This window comes from Ovis aries, chromosome 8 (assembly GCF_016772045.2).
Source record: "Ovis aries strain OAR_USU_Benz2616 breed Rambouillet chromosome 8, ARS-UI_Ramb_v3.0, whole genome shotgun sequence".
Taxonomy (NCBI): domain Eukaryota; kingdom Metazoa; phylum Chordata; class Mammalia; order Artiodactyla; family Bovidae; genus Ovis; species Ovis aries.
This window is the reverse complement of record NC_056061.1, coordinates 75602412-75622412: the sequence shown is the minus strand read 5'-3', so window position 1 is coordinate 75622412 and position 20001 is coordinate 75602412. Positions and strand designations below refer to the sequence as shown.

General features: G+C 42.2%; 1 protein-coding gene and 1 non-coding gene across 3 annotated transcripts in view; one reads left to right on the top strand and one right to left on the bottom strand.

Moving 5' to 3' along the window:
* The window catches only part of PLEKHG1 (pleckstrin homology and RhoGEF domain containing G1), a 254209-nt gene that overhangs the window by 150534 nt on the left and 83674 nt on the right, over positions 1 to 20001 (bottom strand). The window contains exon 2 of one of the 2 annotated variants that reach the window (XM_042253622.2): positions 740 to 20001. This exon is cut by the window's right edge and continues 15000 nt beyond it. The exons of the other annotated variant lie outside the window; for it this stretch is intronic. Within the exon in view, the coding sequence (XP_042109556.2) occupies positions 740 to 1124 (385 nt within the window). The 5' untranslated portion in view covers positions 1125 to 20001. The remainder of the gene's footprint in view (positions 1 to 739) is intronic. 2 annotated transcript variants of the gene reach the window in all.
* Positions 10205 to 10276, top strand: TRNAW-CCA (transfer RNA tryptophan (anticodon CCA)). The gene has a single exon. It is a non-coding gene; the product is annotated as a tRNA-Trp (tRNA).

Sequence of the window (20001 nt, the reverse complement as noted above, 5' to 3'; positions counted from 1 at the left end):
GTAGCGGGCCAGCCCCGAAAGCCCCCGGGAGTCGATTTTTTCTGAGCTCATCTCTGCTTCCTCTGCCGGCTCTGTGCTTCTCTCATAGGTCAAACATCAGCAAGCCCAAAGAGTTCCCTTCTAAGTATCCTTAAGAAGTCCAAGGTCCAGACAGAACAGAACGAGATCAGGAGTTTCCAAAGAGTTTCATTCCAAAGGAAATTTCTTTCAAAGAAGGCCACCAAAGCCTTTGGAGTGAAGTTAACAGGCAAGCTACATTTTGGTCATGAGTTCTATTGTTGCCTCAAAACGAGAGTAACAGAAAATAAAAATAATTAATGAGGAAAGCCAGAAGCTAACTACTTTTACCATTTCCCACACCAGAAGTACCAAAATGATACAACTTGGACCAGAATTTGCCAAAAGCCAGTAAACCTTTCCTGTTCTACTAGTCGAATATACATATCATAGAACCAGGACACATGTTAAAATAAAAGCTTTTGAAGGAAAATAGGTGAGATGATGATCTTTCATTGTGCAACCACTGAAGGTCCCTGTGTCTTTGACTTGGAAAAGCAAAAATAAACCTTCCACCAGTGAGTTAGCCATAATTTATAATAACCTGAGAAGAGAAACAGACTAAAGATGTATCAATTCTCTTTGAAGGGGGGTGTGTGTGGGGAAGCTCCTAAGCTCATTATCACCTTCCTGAACCCTTTAAAAAGAAAACTAGGCAGTCATAGCAAAGCCACAAACCTACCTGGAGTCTGAATTTCATCTTGGCTCTGAGGGATAAGAAGCTTGGATTCTGCCCTTCGAGGAGAGCTTCGATTTCTCCACCCTCTGACCAGAGCCCCCACCATGGTTGTGGACAGCATGTCCGCAGGTGGCCGCGGCCCTGCCAGGTGCCCGGGACGGGATGGACAGCCCTGTCTGGCTGCCACCGTCGGGAGAACGCCGTCCACCTGTGATGGAGTTACACCCCAGACAGACAGGTCCGGGCAGTTCACCCGTCTTCGGCCTCCACCCACACACTCATCCTGTGTTGCGGATCCTCCTTCAGGAGGCCCAGGGAAAGTGGGAGATGAGACGAGCAAGGGCAGAAAACAGAATAAACAGAGATGGGCACTACGCAGACAGCCCATCCAGAGGAGAGGATGCTCGGTGTGACGGAAGCGCCGATCTCCTGCGGGGAAGTGCTTTGTTCTTTTGACTCTTCATTTTTCACTTAAAGAAATTAAGCCTACTTTTTCAACATCTAAAAATGACTGATTTAAATGTAGCCAAGATAAAGCATAATAGAAAAGATTATGAAAAAGAATATATATACATATATATAACTGAGTCACTCTGTTGGCACAGCAGAAGTGAACACAGCATTGTAAATCAGCTACACTTCCATAAAATTAAAACAAAATAAAACAAAAAACCGAAACCCACAGGCAAACAGACAAAAGGGACTAGTTGTGGGGTGGGGGCATGAACATGTCTATCTATTTTTCTTTTCCCAGCTTATTTTCTCCCCTAAATTGGAACAGCTTTTGGGCAATTGTTTTTCCAAAAGAGAACCAGTCGTCTAGATAAACAGAATTTGTTTACAAAATGTGAAAAGTATTTCTAATGTCTGAGTGTTCACGCCACAGAATTATATCAGCTTTTGAGGATGAGGAAAGTTGATTAAGGGAATTTAATAAAATTTCACAATTATGTAAATGGTCAATAACTTTAAAAAAGAAAAAAAAAAAAAAGAATAGATCCCGATGACCTAATTCTTTTCTATCTCCTGGTGAGCTAGTTGGAATTGCCTCAAACTGAGAAGGTGGGACTTGTGTGTTGGGCATAGAGTACACTGCTCACCTATGCCCCCTACTGGTCAAGATTCCAGGTGCACATTGGTTAGAGACCAATGCTTGCCTTAAACCTGGGGAGGGGCGGGGGTGTCAGGCAGTAGAAAATTCTAGAATCCCTTGGTACACTATATTCACTCAGCCTGAATTAACTGTAGGCAGGCTGGGTCTTTTGACATTATTTTCTGTCCTTATGACTGCTATGGATTACACAGATGGAGATGGAATGATCCATTCCCTGACTTTGCTCTATTTCTCCTCCCCAGCTACACCTTATCTGATAAGATCAAGGTTGTTTTTGCAGGAAGTAGGCAAATTCCCCAAATCCCTCCACAATCATCCCAATACTTAAAAAAAAAGCCTCCAGTGTACTAAAAAGCAGTAGCGCTTTGGGGATACATATTTTACGTATTCATTTAGCTGAACTTTCCCTCATTTGCTAATTATTTTGACTTTCCCAAACAGTAGAAAAACTATGGTATCATGGCAGATGGAGGGAATGTAGAAACGAAGGATAGGGATGTGAAATGGCCTGAGAGCAGGAAGCTGTCATCTCTGATCTCTGCTCGTGACCTCAGGAGGAGTTCAGACACACATCTGAGGCACGGGGTGGGGTCACTCTGGGGAGGCACAGTGGTTGCTGAGAGGGCCCAGTCCTGTGCCCTCCCCGCTTCCTCACTGGAGCAGGGGCTCCCTCTGCCCTGGACAGCTTCCTCCCCTCCGCCACCAGGGCCCCGCCGGGTTCTGCTGGGAGAGGCACTCAGGAAACACTACCTGCCCTTCAGGGAAAAGAGCAAAGAGGCCTTCAGCCGTCTCTCAGTTCCTGTGACCCCCAGAGTCCCAAAGACAGCTGAACCTGCCTTTTTCTGGGGACAGCCCCCTGGCAGTGGGATGACCTCAGGGAAGGACAGCAGGGAGCCAGGTGCTCAGGCCTGGGGTCTGGTCTTAGCCGAGAGACAGGGGTCTTGAGGATGGCCCAGTGTCACTCGGAATTCCTCAGGGGACAGAGTCAGGAGGCAGGAGCACAGAGTGTGTTTACTCTGGATCATCTCTTGGTGGAACGCTGTCCCAGTCGCAGGAGGCTGGGTGGGCTGGGAATGCAGGCTGGTAGGGATTCCAGGAACCCATCAGGATGAGCAGAAGCTGCCCGGCCTCATCCTCAGGGTGAGGTGGTAGAGATAACATTGATGCTGAAAGCAAGTGATCAGCTCTATGAAGGGCCACTAATGGCCCCGAACGGAGCTCTTCTCTGGGGCTCGATCATCAGTGCTGCCACGTATCTGAGATCCCTGCAGATAGCAGCCACCAGTCCCCAGCAGGCCAATCAGAAGTCCAGGGCGGGAGACACAGGGGCCAGGGTCGGAAGTACAGCAAACTGCTCCACCTCAGGCCCTGGTCCCTGCACAGCTGCTGTCAGTCCCTGAGGTGAGACGGGGACCTATGAGAAAGGCAGTACACGGAGCCAGTGGATACCTGAAATAACACTCCCCGTGTGCCAGCCCTGAGTCCTCCACGTTCAAGGCAGTATACAGCTCCTGTTCTCAGACAATCCTCACGCTCACAACCATAGCACTTGTCCCCCTCTGGGGCATCCATCTGTCCCACTCAGCCAGCTGCCTCAAATCCAGTGCGTATCAGAAACATTTTATAAAATACAGATTCCCAGGGCTCACCCTGAAATGACTGCTCTCCCAGGTCTAAAACTGCCCGGGAGCCTGCCTTTTCCCTAGCTCTCCCTGCCAGCCTGAAATGGATGAAGGAAGGTCCGAAGAAATAAACTTACTTGACCTAGCAGCCTGGATGGATTAAGGAAGGTCTGAAGAAATAAACTTACTTGAACATGGGCTGCTTCTTCTTTTTTTTTAAATTAATCAACTGATTTGCTTTGGCCACGTCCTGCAGCGTGTGGAATCCAGTTCCTCAACCAGGGATGAAACCCACGCCCTGGGTATTGGAAGCACAGAGTCCTACCCACTGGACTGCCAGGGAAGTCGTAAATGCAGGCTTCCTGACGTCTGGGACCTTCATTACCTTGGTGACAGCAGGGGAGCCAGGTGTGTTGCCAGCTCATAGTGTGCTCGATATGGTAAACCAACGCTCACCCCTCATCTGCACACACATCAGGCTGCCTGGCCCCCTCATCCTCCCGAGAAGCCCCCTTGCTGCTTCTGCTCCCAAGGCCACCCTGGCTGCAGCAGCCGTCCCATGACACTGCCTTGTCTTTTCTCCACCTCAGGGCCCCTCGGAATCCCCGCACTCCATGCCCAGAACACGATTGGCCCAGGCGGCAGCTTCCTATCCCATTCACTGTCCCCTCCCCCCCACAAAACCAAACAAAAAACCGGCTCCATCTTCACTTCAGATGTCTGAGGCCCCGGGTACCACTGTCAAAGGGTCTATGTGGACTCAAGCTTTCGACACAGCTCGGAACTCTCTGTCATCCTTAGTTTGCTGGTGGTAGCAGGTGGACGCTCAGTAGCCAAGGTTTTCCCCGACAGGAAGCTGAGCAATGACCAGGACGGCTGTGGGAAATGTGGTCAGGAAGAGGAAGAAGAGTAATGTCCTGCCTGTGGAGGGCAACCCCACCCTTCCCAGGTCCTACACATCCACTTCCTGAAAGAGACCCGCCAGAGGCCACCGTGCACCCGCCAGGAAGCGAAGGACAACGCGAGCCCATGAGGTCATCTCCCCCCATCAGACTTATTATAAGACACCCTCCCCCTCCACTCCTGAAAAGGGGCACACTGGGGAAGGAAACACACTTTTTCTTTAGACAGCAGATCTAGAAACCCAGAGTCATGCTGAAGGCTCCGGAGAAGCCAATATACGTCTCATGATAAACTTCAGTTCACGGATATTTGCTTCTAATTTCCTATGGTGTCCATGAGTTACCAACTATTTTCTAAATTTCAGAAACATCAGTACCATCCCCATCCGCCTTCTGAAGAGCGTGAGGGCCGAACAGGCCACATGCTTCTTCCTAAGGTCTCAGGACCTGGTTCTGGTCACACAGAGGGCTCTTGGCAACTGCTGATTGTGTAAAGGCATGACAAGCTGTGATGATACGGCTGTCAGCTACTAAAATGTGCACTGAGTGACCAGAACCAAGAATAGCTTCCATCTCTGTAGCAAATATATGTTGCTGTTCAGCTGCTAAGTCATGTCCGACTCTTTGCAAGCAAATATATTACCTCTCACTATTCTTTCAAGAGGAGCTGCTGGGCAGAGGGCTGGCTATGTGGAGAATTTCTTCCATTTGAGCGGGGCTCCAAGAGCTGCTGGTCTCTCTGACTCCTCACACACATTTCTCTTGGGGGCAGGAAGCAGGAATTAGATTTTAATTCTTTTGGCAGAGAGCTGCCTACCCACAGGTGGCACTGGTTTTGCTTTACTTGCAGGAAAGCTCCGCTTCTATGTGGGGAGGGTTGTCCCTGTTCAGCCCACTGGCGGGAAGGCTTTTGATGCTGAGTTCAGTATCGGGATGCTCACCTGCTCAAAGGTGTAAGACACAATCTCCAACATTGGTTTTATCGGTAATAAAGGTGGAGGTTTAGACTCTATCTGCCTTGCTCCTTTGTTTCAAATTCCAAATTGGTTCAGAACTTGGATGGAAGGGGAAGGTCTTAATTGCCCTTTTTCCCCAAGTCCCAACATCTAGGGGGTTGGCTCTAGGACGTGGCATTTGGGAAACAAAATAACATCTGGAGATTGACGCTTCTGGCAGATGCTGTATGAAGTATGGGCCACTGGTGTTTACCTGCAATTTACGGCAAATTGTTTTGTGCCACTGTTAGCTCTTATGGGCATGCCATTGGCTTCTGGGTGATCTGGTGAGCAGATTTGAGCCTCATCTCATGGGCAATGTTCTATCCTCATTTCTTATCTCTAAGTGGTAACAACAAGCTAGGCTGAATGGGTCTGAACTGATGCTGTACTCAAATCCACCAAGCAATACAATATAAATCCCCTGTGCCATATATACAGTCTGCAGCATCATAGAGGTCACACACAGGGGAAAAATATTCAGCACATGTTGCTAATTATCAGCTGCTAATGCTGATAATCCTTCAAAAATGTATTTGTGAATTCACATAGAATTTAGATTCTCATATACACAAGCAAGTCTTGCTGTTTAGAGATGTTAATTAGCTGTCCAAGGCATCTCTTCTCTATCCGCCCTAAGAGTAGGAAGACTTGCTCAGACGTGCCCATCCAAGAAGCTGTTCCCTTGACTCTCCCTCTGTCCTCCTCCTTCAGCTATAGGTCTGTTCTCCTCAACAGTTAGGGTTAGTAAAAAATAAAATAAAATCACAAATGGGTTATCTGTGCTTCTCTTCATTTCTTCCCCAACTCAGTCCAATCGAATTTTCCCCTCACCCTCTCCAACCACCTGAACAGCTCTGTGTAGTATTATGCTTCTTAATCCCACTAGTATTTATTAGTCTCTTTCTCCTATAACTTGATGGCAACACCTGACACTTTTGGCCACTCCTTTCTTCTTGAAGCTCTGTATTCCCCTGGGGACCTCAATTTCTTATAATCCTGTTTTTCCTTCCACCTATACTGACAACCCTTCTCAGTTTCCTTTGCAGGACCATCCAATCACTGATTTTTACTTGTGGCCCAAACACCTGAGCAATAGACCAGTACATCTAAGTGACTATTTGATATCTGAGATTTGAAATTTCACAGTAAAGTGAATGTTACTCCCATTTGCAGGGATATACCAGCCAGAAATGCTGGAATCATCTTTTCCACTTTTACTCCAGAAAGTCAAACTATTACTACCTCCATTTTTCTTTTTTTTCTTAGAATTTGCCTGCAATGAAGGAGTCATAGGAAATGCAGGTTTGATCCCTGGGTTGGAAAGATCCCCTGGAGGAGGGCATGGAAACCCACTCCAATATTCTTGCCTGGAGAATCCCATGGACAGAGGAGCCTGGTGGGCTACAGTCCACAGGATTGCAAAGAGTCGATCACGAACAAAGCAACTGAGCACGCATGCACAACTCTCTCTCAAACAGCACTTACTTTCCGCTATCTTTAGCCTGCTCATCTATCATTTGTACTAACAGAATGTCCCTCATGGAGAGAGTAGGGCTGTTGCACTGCTGCTGCTGCTGCTAAGTCGCTTCAGTTGTGTCCGACTCTGTGCGACTCCATTGACGGCAGCCCACCAGGCTCCTCTATCCACAAGATTCTCCAGGCAAGACTACTGCAGTGGGTTGCCATTTTCTTCTCCACTGTTGCACTACAAACTTTTAAAATTGTGAATCTGACGTCACCCCACCCTTATCCCTTCAACTGAAAACTCTCCCAAGCTCTTTCCTGTCTTCAAGGACAATGAGCAAGCCTTTGACATGGCCTCCAACACCTCGAAAGCCCAGTCTCTGCCTCCTTACTCGTCTTACTGGCCTCTGTACCCCTCCAGTCTCATTACTCTTCTCTAAGTTTCTCTAGGGGTTCATGCTCTCTCCACATTGCTTTCTGCCATAACGATCTCCCCCCTAGCTACTACTGATCTGTCAGAGCTCTCTTCAAGGACCACCTCCTCAAGGCAATGCCTGTATATTTTTCCCTTTTCAGCGTTTATATTTTGCAATGAATATTTGGTTTATAGTCATCTCTGTCACTAGTTTATTCTGTAATATTCATGGGGGAAGGGGCATGTGTTTTTTGCCCATATCAAATCCCCAGAGCCTGGAATAGTGCCTGGAACATAGTACATATTCAATAGCATCTGTGGGATGAATGAATGAGCAACTATAGTACACTGGGGACTTTGGTATAATGAGTGTGTATGATACTTCTATCACGGTTTTTGTAATGTTTAAAAACATGCTACTGTTATAATTAGATGCTAAGATCTGATTTAAAAAGTAGCTAGTGATTATAAAAACATTCCCAGGGGAAAGTATGATCTACTTTATGATACCTACTTTATTATATGGATTCTTCAAAGAGAGCACTGTGGTGAAAGGTGGGCTCCTAGTATTGATCTCCTATTTAGATTTAAGATTCACATCTTCTGCGCCCCTAGAAATACTACCAATACTGCTGAATATAGCCATAAGGCTCAAGAAGTTTAACAAATGACTAAGTATCTCCTTGCAGCTTAGTATTCATTCCAAGATTAAAACCTAGGTGAAAATATATTAAAAACTGCTAAATGTGCATTTTATTAAAAACACAGCAACTAGAATAAAGAAAAGGCAATGGAGCCTTCTCATGTCAAACACTTAATATACAGCAAAAGTGATTTCTACATTTATTTTTTCCTCTACATCAAAGTAAAGTGAGGCTACTATCCCTTAGCGTAGTACCTTCATTTATATAGGCAACTTTAAAAGAATTTGTTTAATATACTGGTTTATAAAATTATTAACACTGTTGTACTTTTTTTCAGTGGTTTATTACCTGTTTTTCAGAAATGAAAGGCGATATTGTTTGGACTGACTTCCAATTTACAATTAGTTGGTATTCAGAGATTTCATGTTTTAAAAACCACAATATCAATGTTAAGCTAGTATGTTAAAGCCCAGGTTTTCAAGCCAAATTTAAAAGGTAACTCCATGTTTTGTCTTTAATTCATTTACTCATAAATTTGCTCATGGATGGTTAGAAAAGATTCCCAAGAAAGCCTCAGTACTTGGCAGTTGGAAATAACCATCTGTTACAGCAAAACCTTTGTTATATGTAATTCTATCCTGAAATCAAACCCTATATAGTTGTAGAATGCTATATGAGATTGGTGTAGAACCTTAAACCAGAGAAGTGCCAACATTTCTCTCTTTTAAAACGAGTATGTGGATTAATTACAAGGTGCTGATTGACCAGGGTTAGTTTTTAACCCTGTCTGCACAAAAGTAATTCCTGCTACTTCCATCAGCTTGATTGGGTCAAGGTGGATAATTCAGGCTGAACCTAATACAAAAAAACTTTTGTTTACTATGGCATCTGAAGTTAGCATGGACTTTTTCTGTTAAGAAATAATTCTTGTTTACATGTGAAGAGTTCTTAATGGCATAATAAGTTAGATGTCTCCATGCTCACTATATAGAATTACTAAAGTTTTTTCAGGCACTGCTCAGTTTAGACATCCATTAGAAGCAGTTTTTAAAATATTAGACTAGAAAAAGTAAGAAAACATATTTACCTTTTTGGGGGCCCCATTTGGTCTCCAAGTATCAGATAATACTCATACCAACCTTTGCTGCTGCTACTGCTAAGTCGCTTCAGTCGTATCCGACTCTGTGTGACCCCATAGACGGCAGCCCACCAGGCTCCCCCATCCCTGGGATTCTCCAGGCAAGAACACTGGAGTGGGTTGCCATTTCCTTCTCCAATGCATGAAAGTGAAAAGTCAAAGTGAAGTCGCTCAGTCATGTCTGACTCTTAGCGACCCCATGGACTGCAGCCCACCAGGCTCCTCCGTCCATGGGATTTTCCAGGCAAGAGTACTGGAGTGGCACGCCATTGCCTTCTCCGATACCAACCTTTAAGGAGTCACAAATACTATTTACATTAAAGACAAGGGAACACACTCAAAAAACCTTAAAAGGTTCCCCTCTTTACTCTTACTGGAAACATTTGATAATAGAGTTTTAAGTTAATGAGCAGTTGACTTAATAAATTTTTTAACTAACAGGATTTGGGCAGTCTCTCAGAGAGATACAGCTTTAACCGGATCACCTCCTTCTTGGGGAGACCTCCCTTTCACCTCCCAAGTTAAATACAATTCTTTTACATAATTTAAAATGGTTTGTAGTTACCACTATCAACAAAATAGTATAAAAGATAGTGTTACAACTCACCATATTAGAGATTAAATAGGATAATATATTTTGCCTCAAGTTAAATGGAAAACAGTGTTCGGATATGAGTTTTCAGAATTCAGAAGTTCTTTTCCAATAAAGAGTATTCTACACAAGGGGTAGTCAGAGGCTGCGCACACGGGTGGGCTCTGCATCTTGTGTGCATGTGTATCAGAAAGTGGCCTATATCATGGAGATGTCCTGGAGGGGATGACACAGGAATTGAATTCAGAGGAACAAACAGGAATAGATAGAACAGCCTGGAATTTCAGAATGAGGTGAGGAGCAGGTATAGGGCCTGCCGCCTGCAAAGACCCAAGGTGTCTGTTTGGGGGAACTGCAAGCAATGTAGTGAGGTAGAAACTGGGGTGTGTGTGTGTGTGTGTGTGTGTGTATGTGTGTGTGTGTGTGAGTGTGTGGTGTAAAGAAGGGGAGAAATAAGAGACAAGACTATAGAGGTAAGCAGGAACCAGGCCAGGAATATCTTAAACAGAGTTTGATTTTATACCAAAGCAGTGACAAAGTTTTGAAAGGTTTGAAGCTAAGTACCATGATCAGAGGGCTTCCCTGGTGGCTCAGAGGTGAAAGCGTCTGCCTCCAATGCAGAAGACTCGGGTTCGATCCCTGGGTTGGGAAGATACCCTGGAGAAGGAAATGGTAACCCACTCCAGTATTCTTTCCTGGAGAATCCCATGGACGCAGAAGCCTCATAGGCTGCAGTCCGCAGGGTCGCAAAGAGTCGGGCATGACTGAGCGACTTCACTTTCACTTTCTTTCCCTTTCACCATGACCAGATCTGCATTTTGGAAAGAAGACACTAACTGAAGTTGGAAAACACATTGGAGGGAGTAAGAATGCAAGTAGGGAGATAAAGACCAGATGGGAAAGGGATGATGGTGGCCTGGATAAAGGCAGCTAGAGTGGGGTTGCATGTGGCTTGGGAATTGAGTCCATGGGGTTGGGAGTGAGCAGAGAGAGGAACCAGGGGTAGATTAGACCTACGGTGGGGGCACCATGGGGCTCACAGGAGTACGCATAGAAGAGAGGAGTTTTAGTCTTGGGACAGCAGGTGATTCAGGGAAACGATGAGTTCCCCATTCTCAGAATTAGGCTACCCTGCATTTTTCCCCATTATAATTAATGCTTTGAGAACTTTTTTTGAACATGTACTATTTTAGTGCCTTTAAATTGCATTAGTTGTTCCTTCAAATGAGAGTCTATCTCCTCCATCTCTGCTTCTCACAGCTTCTCACACTGCAGTGGCTTAATAAGTGCTTATCTCATGATACCCTTGGGATAAATTCCCAGGAAGAGCACTGCTGGCTCAAAGAGGAAGACTTTGATAATTCCTACTATTTATACGCTGCCAGGTCTTATCCAAAAAGATCATCTATTTACATTGTCAGCAATAATGCATGAGGCTATTTTTCTTTTCCTTACAACCTTTCCAGATTTGGCCTTGGACTTTCATTTACTTGGTAGGGGTAAAATTCATTTTAAAATGTGTTGAAGAGACAAATTTAATTTTCTATTTGTTTTATTTTGAGTGAAACAGCTGAAAGCTTCCTTGGATCCCTTCCTCATTTAATTACAGTCTGATATCGTGCTCACATTGACATAAATGTGTCTGTGTTATCAAGTTTCTAAAGTTTGCCATGCATATTTTTGCATTTTGTGGCTTTCATTCTATTTTAATCTTTAAACGTTTTGAATTTTATGTGTATATATATATATATATATATATATACATTTCCCCACCTTTCCCTTTCAACACTCATTTCTTTCAACAAAAATTTCCCCTTTGTAGCTGAAATTGTGCTACTCCAAATCCATAATTCTTTAATTGCGGAGAGTTTGTTGAGGCACACATACTTTTTTATGGTATGTGGTCTGAATCTTAGAGAATTTTTCTTTCATGGTATAGCCTGTGGTTAGTAATTTTACTCGTTTTTACTCAGTTCATCTATATGATATCTGTAAGAAATATTTATGTGGGCTCATTTTTCCTATCTAATTTTATTGTCTTAAATTGAAATTATCCTCTGCTTAACCTTCCACTAAGGGAAATAAATTTTATCATTACAGACAAGAGGCTAAAACAAAATTATCTCAGAAAGGGTGTACACCAGCACCACGCCAGGTGCTTTACATAAAACCACTGTGAAAAATAATATTACACTCACATTACAGAGGAGAAAACTGGGGCTCAGAAGGGCTGAACAGTTTGTACAGGATCAAGTATATGGTAAGTGGCTGAGAACCTAGTTAAATGCATCAAGGATGTCCTAGAATGTCACCAAAGTTCAACAGAATACAGATGAATTTGCCATGAAAAAGAAAGGGAATAAAAAACCCTCGAATGGGTTATAAATATAAAAAACTGAAAGATGAGGTTGTCCCACCTGGATAGCATGAGAGAAAGAAGGAAGGGGGCAAGAACACATGACTCTGTGCAAGAACACACACTGGAGACAGGGAAGGTGTGAAAGACGTGTCTGGCAGGGGCTGAGCCCCGTTTCTGCCACTTAGGAGCTGTGTGGCCTTAGCCAAGTTCCCCAAGCATGTGGAGTGAAGCGTGCAAGAATGAGCAAGAAGAGCTGCCAGGGGCTGTTATCACAGACAGGGTGGTACCCAGGAAATCACAAGCTTGTGAAGCCCCTACCCACACTGCCTGCTGCTCAGATATTGCCCGTGACTGTTACATGTGTCAGTTACCCCACGTCATCAACTCGAACAAAAGTTTCGGGTTCCCATTTCCAAATAGAAAACAGTTCCCAGTTCGCGTGTACCTTTTCTAGGAGAGGTATGAATAATCTGGCATTGTGTAATTTAAATAGAAGTGAAATCCAGACACCAAAAACCTAGCTCTACAATAATCTGTAATAAGAGCCTCTTTCTTTTTCTTCTTTTTAAAATTGAAATATAGTTGATTCATAGGCTTCCCTAGTGGCTCAGCCGGTAAAGAATCCGCCTGCAGTACAGGAGACACAGGAGATGTGGGTTTGATTCCTGGGTGGGGAAGATCTCTGGGAGGAGGAAATGGCAGCCCACTCCAGTATTTTTGCCTGGGTATTCTTGCCTGGGAAACCCCATGGACTGTAGCCCGCCAGGCTCCTCTGTCCATGGGGTCGCAAGAGTCACACAGGACTTGGTGACGAAACAGCAACAATAGCTGATTTACATCAAATGTGTTAGTTTCAGGTATACAGCAAAGTGATTCAGTTACACACACACACATGCACACCTACACAAATGAAATATACTTTTCTCCATATTCTTTTCCATTATAAGTTATCACAAGGTATTATATATAGTTCCCTATGCTACACAGTAGGTCCATGTTTATCTATAGTCATGTATCTATTAACTCCAGTCTCCTAATTTTTCCCGCTCCTCCCCTCCAATGGCCTTTCCCCTTTGCTGACCACAAGTTTGCTTTCTAAGTCTGTGAGTCTGTTTCTGTTTTGCAACAAGAGATTGAACCCAACCTTCTCTCTGCTCCTAAATTTTAGTGGATATCACTCGCATGAGCTTTTGTAATTTCCTAGTAGCAAGCTGATTCTGGAGAAGTCAAGGGGAAGAGGGTTTAGCCTCTGAAGTCATTAGTTCTGTCATCATTATTAAGCAATTACCTAAACTCCTCAAGAGATGAAAAGTTCTATCTAACTGAACTTTCTGGTCATTTTAGGGTTAACAATAAAAAACTCTTTCAACTCTTGCTAATTTTTTTCTAAGTCATACAGGTTCCACTTCAGTAAGTAAGCATGGTGTCCAAACTATAATTTAGCCTCCCTCTGATGAGTCAGACTCTGTTCTGCCTCAGGGTCAACTCTACCAGTTGTATAGACTAAACTCTGGGAGGAGAAGAAGGTAAAGAGGGTTGGATGAGAACTAACCATGTAACACACTTCTGGAGGTTTATCTTTTCTCTTTAAATACATCCCTCATGTCTAATTAGTTTGTGTTTGTGATGGGGAGGGAAGGTTTCTTTTAGAAACTTGAGTTTAGAAGGAAAACAGTCCATTAAGGGCTTTGGATATCTAAATTTTATTTGACTACAGGTGGATATATGCTTTAAATAAGAATCGAGTGCCCTGGGAAGTGTTCTTAAGTATATTTCAGCATCTAATTGCAAGCAGCGGCTACAGACAGGCAGAAGAAAAGCAAGTTTTTCTAGCAGACTCTTCATCTAAACACTGACTAGGATGGGAAGCTGAGTTAGCCACAGCTTTATAGAGGTCACAGATTACCCAGAGTGTTTACAAACATTGTAGTCCTAGACAGATGTGCACATGCTTGAAGGTAAAAGGATCTTTTAATAAAATGGTGCTCACCTTATGGAGAAGGCAATGGCACCCCACTCCAGCACTCTTGTCTGGAAAATCCCATGGACAGAGGAGCTTGGTGGGCCGCAGTCCATGGGGTCGCTCAGCGTCGGACACGACTGAACGACTTCACTCTCACTTTTCACTTTCATGCATTGGAGAAGGAAATGGCAACCCACTCCAGTGTTCTTGCCTGGAGAATCCCAGGGACGGGGGAGCCTCGTGAGCTGCTGTCTATGGGGTCGCACAGAGTCGGACACGACTGAAGCGACTTAGCAGCAGCTCACCTTATAGTAGTTTTGGAACTTTTATCCAAGATGATTTGCCCTTTAAAGAGGAAGCTAAAGGTTAATTTTCTATGTCATAAAGACTGCAGGCAAATGCCAAAATTCTATTCCCAGACCTAAATTATATAATCAGAAGTAGAGCATTCAAACTGCACATCAAATAGTCTCACTTTCTGGCAGACTATGAAAAAAATCAGTTTCGATGTTTGAAGTTGGCATCTGTTTATATAATGTAACCAACCATGACTGCCAAACATAATAATTAAATGTTTTAATAAGTGAGAAACCTTGCCAAAATATGTAATTTGAGGGGGAAAATAAGCAGAGAGTTGATATGCAGCAGAAAATGCTGAGTTATTTACCCCCTGCTGGTTAGAAGCAGACACTCATGCTGTATGTCTACCTGCAGAAATACTAAAAGAGAAAGGAGGGTTGCAGGAAGGATCTTCCTTTTTATCCATCAGTGTTCTCTTTCCTCTCACCCAAACTAGAAACCTGTGGAGTTCTCACCCACCTTTCACTATAAAATTATGTGTGGAAATGAACTTAAGCATCTACAATGAAACATCTTATTTTTCTCTTTCATTCTTTGAATTATCAACTAAAAGTGTAGTTACTTTGGGCTGTGCCTGTACTTCACTTCTGGAAAGGGGTAGAGAATGATTTTTTGAGTCCATAATAATGAAGTGCTTTTATGTCATTTACTTCTGTTAAGAAAAAAAGAGCATTACACCTCTTAATAATCTTAAATTTTTTTTTTTCTGATTCTAAAGTCCTAGATATGACTGTCTATCATAAGATGCAAAGGAAAGAAATCATAGTACACTCACAAAGAGCTGAAGATCTTATGCATCAATGCTTCAATAGTACTTAAAATAATAATTGCAAACATTCTTCATATATGTCTTATACGTTATAATAAACAACGCATGTATATGTTTACTATGTATATTTACTTCATATATTTATATCGTAAGTAGTTTATACTAATTTTATTACACATGTGTCAAAGGAATAATGACTTAAAATTTTCTGTATTCTCTTTTCACCTCAATGTTACTATTTGTGAAATAGAGCCTTAATATAGGCTTATGGTTACAATGAGCAACTAATTAGATCTTTTCAAAGGATTCAACTTCTAAGACAATTACAAAATCATCTTTAATTTTGAAGTTCACTCATCTCCATGAATGAACACTATAAAAGCCCTCTGGCTTCCCCCAGGAACTTCAAGGAACAAAGGGGAAAGCAGAGGAGGCAGCGTCAATTTCTAGAATTTGTACAGCACTGCAAAGTGCCTCGTAACCCTGATTGACTCATGCGGGCGTGCTGGATTCAGGTCTAATCTTCTCCATGGTTTAGAGAGAACCCAGGCAGACAGCGTCATTATCAAGGGGAGGTAGCAAAGCTAAGAAGAAGGGGGAAGGTAGTTAAGGTCACATACTCTTTCCACGATTTAAATAGTAGCTGCTTGATAACATCTGCACAGTTTTTGTGCGCCCCAGAGCACAATTTCTTTAATATCAGGGATCCCATTGATTCAAGGAGCCACTACTTCTTACCATTAGTTAAGCCATTATTTCTTACTTGTATATAGGTTCATTTGGTTTAGCTGTATTATGTTTTAGATTCCACATATAACTGATACTATATAATCAGTTCATAATTATATAATCAGTATATTTGAAAAGCCTCCTTACTATTTACAATAGCCAAGACATGGAAACAACCCAAATACCCATCAACAGATGATTGGTTTAAGATTGGATATTACTCAGCATTTGAAAAGACCCTGATGCTGGGAAAGATTGAAGGCAGGAGGAGAAGGGGATAATAGAGGACCAGATGGCTGCATGGCATCACTGACTCAGTGGACATGAGTTTGAGCAAGCTCTGGGAGATGGTGAAGGACAGCGAAGCCTGGTGTGCTACAGTCCATGGGGTCACAAGGAGTCGGACATGACCGAGCAAGTGAACAACAACAGCCATTAAAAAGGAATGAAATAAATATTGCTATTTATAGCAACATAGATGGATCTCAAGATTATCATACTAAGGAACTGTCGGACAGACAAAGACAAATATTATATAGTGTTAGTTATATATTATATAGTGTTAGTTATATCTAGAATCTTAAAAAAATACAAATGAACCAAATGAACCTATATACAAAACAGTAATAGATTCACAGACGGAAAATAATCTTATGCCCACTAAAGGGGGAAGGGAGAGAATGAGGGATAAATTAGAAGGATGGGATTAACAGATACAAACTACTACACCTAAAATAGACAGGCAATAATGATTTACTATATAGCCCAGGGAATTATTAATATATTCAATATCTTATAATAACCTATAATGGAAAATAATCTGAAAAAAAAATAAAACACTTTGTTGTACCTCTGAAACTAATAAATACTGTAAATCAACTATATTTCAATTAAAAAAGAAAAAGAAGAAGCTCCTAACTGGTTGTCCCTTTCTCACTCTTATCTGCAATTCATTCATTCTTTACCCAAAAGAGCAGACCTTCAAAAAACTAAGCTGGATTACATCAGCTCCCCTGCTTAAAATCTATTAAGTATACTCCCACTGAGTTTAGGGTAAAAGCCAGACTCCTCAACATGGCCTGCAGCCCTGGGCATGGCACAGCCCTCACCTCATCACCTTACGCAGCCCTATCTCACTGCACCACTCCTCACCACTCCCCAGCCTCTACACGCTCTGGCTTTCATTCATTCATTCATGTCCCAACTTTAGGATTGCCCTTCCTGTCGATGGAAATCCACTTTCTTAAGAGTCCCCTGTTCTTTTCATTCATAGCATTCACCCAATGTGGAATTACACACTTAATGATGGTCTTTACAATTATCTTTCAGCTCCCCTAGGCTCTAGGCTTCCTGCAGATATCACTTCCATGGTAACCACTGTAAACTCAATATCTGCTCCAGGGCCTGGAATATGGAGCCTGTCCATAAGTGTTGGCTGCATGAAAGCCTGAGTTAAGTGAGGTATGGAGGACTCTTGACTCGACCAGTTCCTCAAAAGTCTTGGGCTTTGGTTCCTTTTTGCCCCTAATGGCTCTGCCATTTCCTCTTTAAAGGAGAACTCTCTAGCATGAGGAAAAAGCAGCAATGTAGGAGCTGTAACATTAGGCCATTTGCCTCGGCCAAATGGTCTACTCTTGAGAGTCAACAATAAAAAGGTCCCTTGGTTAAAAATGTAGTGTGACCCAGGGTTTCTCCAACAATTAGGGAGCCTAAAAGTTTGCCAAATGAACCCCCAAATGTGAAAACTTTAAAAAATAACCCTTAGGTCTAGGGCTGGTAGGTTGGCACAACTCCAGGGGGCACTGTGTTCCTGGTGGGTCCATGATTAGCATGGGTATATGTAGATTAGAGTGGGTCTGTGTAGCTGTAGGTAGTGGCCCTGCTCATTTCCTTAATGTTGCCTTTTTGGACTATTCTTCTAGTTCTATGCTTTGGCCCTGGGTTTATTCTTTGTTAAAAATCCAACATTTATCTTATCCATGTCTTTAAAAATATGATTAAATGGATCATATTTCTTATACAGTTAATGAAATAAAAGTCAGAGAGAAGCTATGAGAAGTGAAGCTACTTAATTTAAGCCAATTATTAAAAAAAAACCAACATCACTGATATTTGAAAATTGATTCCTCATTGTTTATTTACTTTTAAAACATAAGCACATGTGAAAATATTATATAAAATCTTTTTCTTGATGGTTTTTCTTGATATTTCTATCAAAATCCATTGGGTTTATGAAGAAAAATAAACATCTATTTCATTGACGGAGCAGGGATAAAAATTAATAAAGCCATGTTTTTCCTTAAATACAAAAATCCCTTAGTAATCTCAGGCATGGTTTCAAAAGGAAATTAGAAATACATTTCAAGGTCAAAATCTGAGTTAGCATGATTTCAACATGGAGAACACCTTGATAAGAACCCGACTGAGTGTAAGACTCATTCTTTATAATTGCTTCACAGGATTCTGCCAAAGTATCTACACGAACAGTTTGGGTAACTCTGACATCAAGTAGAGTGTTGAAAGTAATTTAGATAAACATTTCCCTCAAAGAACATCTCATGGTTTTCCACATTAGCTAAAGAGTTAATTCTTCCCTAGAATGAAGCCTTGTGGATTTGAGCAGTGGTAATTGCAAGGGAACCAGGCATCAAAGTAGGTCAGAGAATGCTCTCTGTAGGAGCACAAATGCCATCAATGCCTCTTCAACGCCCACAAACCCAAGTCAAAGTCATATTTTCTTTCTCTTTGCTCCTATTCATTTTGCACACTAAAGACAATCCCAGCTGTCTACAATTATGAGCCTTGTGGGCTCCCGTCCTCCTCTACTTGAAGGCAAGCTCTAAGTCAGGAATCTCCCTCTACCTCTCCTGAATCCACAGTGCAGTCCTGCAAATGTTTGACTTAAAAAAATGAATGTTGGTGTTTACAGTGATCTTATTTTAGCCATCCTACAACACTAGGTGGGGGAGGGGAAAAAAAGCCCCAAGAAGAAGGCTTAAGCTAAAAGGTTTAAAAATAAATTAGGATCAACAATTGCTTTGAGTCATCAATGCCATAAAATAAAAAGATTATTGCCAGATGCGTGAAATACATTGGTCACAATAACTTGGCTCTCATTGTATTTACATTTAAGGTCAAATAAGATATTCTGCTTCGTATTATTTTGTACAAAGTAGGAGGACTGGAGAAAGATTTTGTGTCATCAGAAGACTAAAACTGTTTTCCAGAAATGCATAAAAATTTAAATAAATGAAAGAAACACACATTTTTAAACCTTTACTGCACTCTTCTCCCAAAATAATCAACGTATTTTTGGGCTGATGTATGAAGCAGTCTGATTTTAAAGTCCTTTGTCCAAGTAGTTCAGGTCAGATCTGATTGGGAACATTGCACCCCAGCTGACAGGAATGCTGAGCTCTCACTTGGTCGTGAGCCAGTGAGACTCCATGGAAACCAGTGAGTCTCCACAGATCAAAGAGGAGGTTAGCACTCAAGAATTGTCTCTAACAACCCTGAAATAGAAACTACGCTCAATACGGGGACAATTTCTCAAATGGACCATTAAATTTTATTGTAGAAGAACTCAAAAATATCACCCCCATGAAGTCCAGAAATTTACAAAGGGAACTGTTGGCTCTAAGAGAAAACCATAATTCCTTCTTTGGAACTAGACTTCAGGGAGTTGACTAATATTTGAGGGAGCCGTAAAGAAGCAAATCATTTTGCACTTTGTCTAGAAGGTGTTCTGGTGTTTAATGCTCCCAGGATAACTTTTTGTTTTGTTTTCAGAAAAGTTGCAGGAAGGGCAGCCAATGCTTTACATGCTTTCTTGGCAGGACAGAGAGCAATGAGGTTCACATTCAGCCCTTGTGGAAGCACCAGGGCACAACAGTACCTAGGTACCCTGAGCCTCCTCCAATACACAGAAAAGCCCTCAAAAACCAGCTGAAAAAAAAAATAGCATTTTGAATCAATCTTCCCTTCCATATTCCTGGAAAGAAGCCTATTTGTGTATAAATATTTTAGTCACTCTTGTCTACAAGTCAACTTTCAAATACTTCTTTGGTCTCTATGTCTCTTAAGATATACATTTCACAAAAACCCAAGATATCTTGCAACCCTTTATACTCGTTGACTGAGAAATCTTTTCAAGGGACAGGTAGCACTCGACAACAATGCACAAAATTTTTACTTGT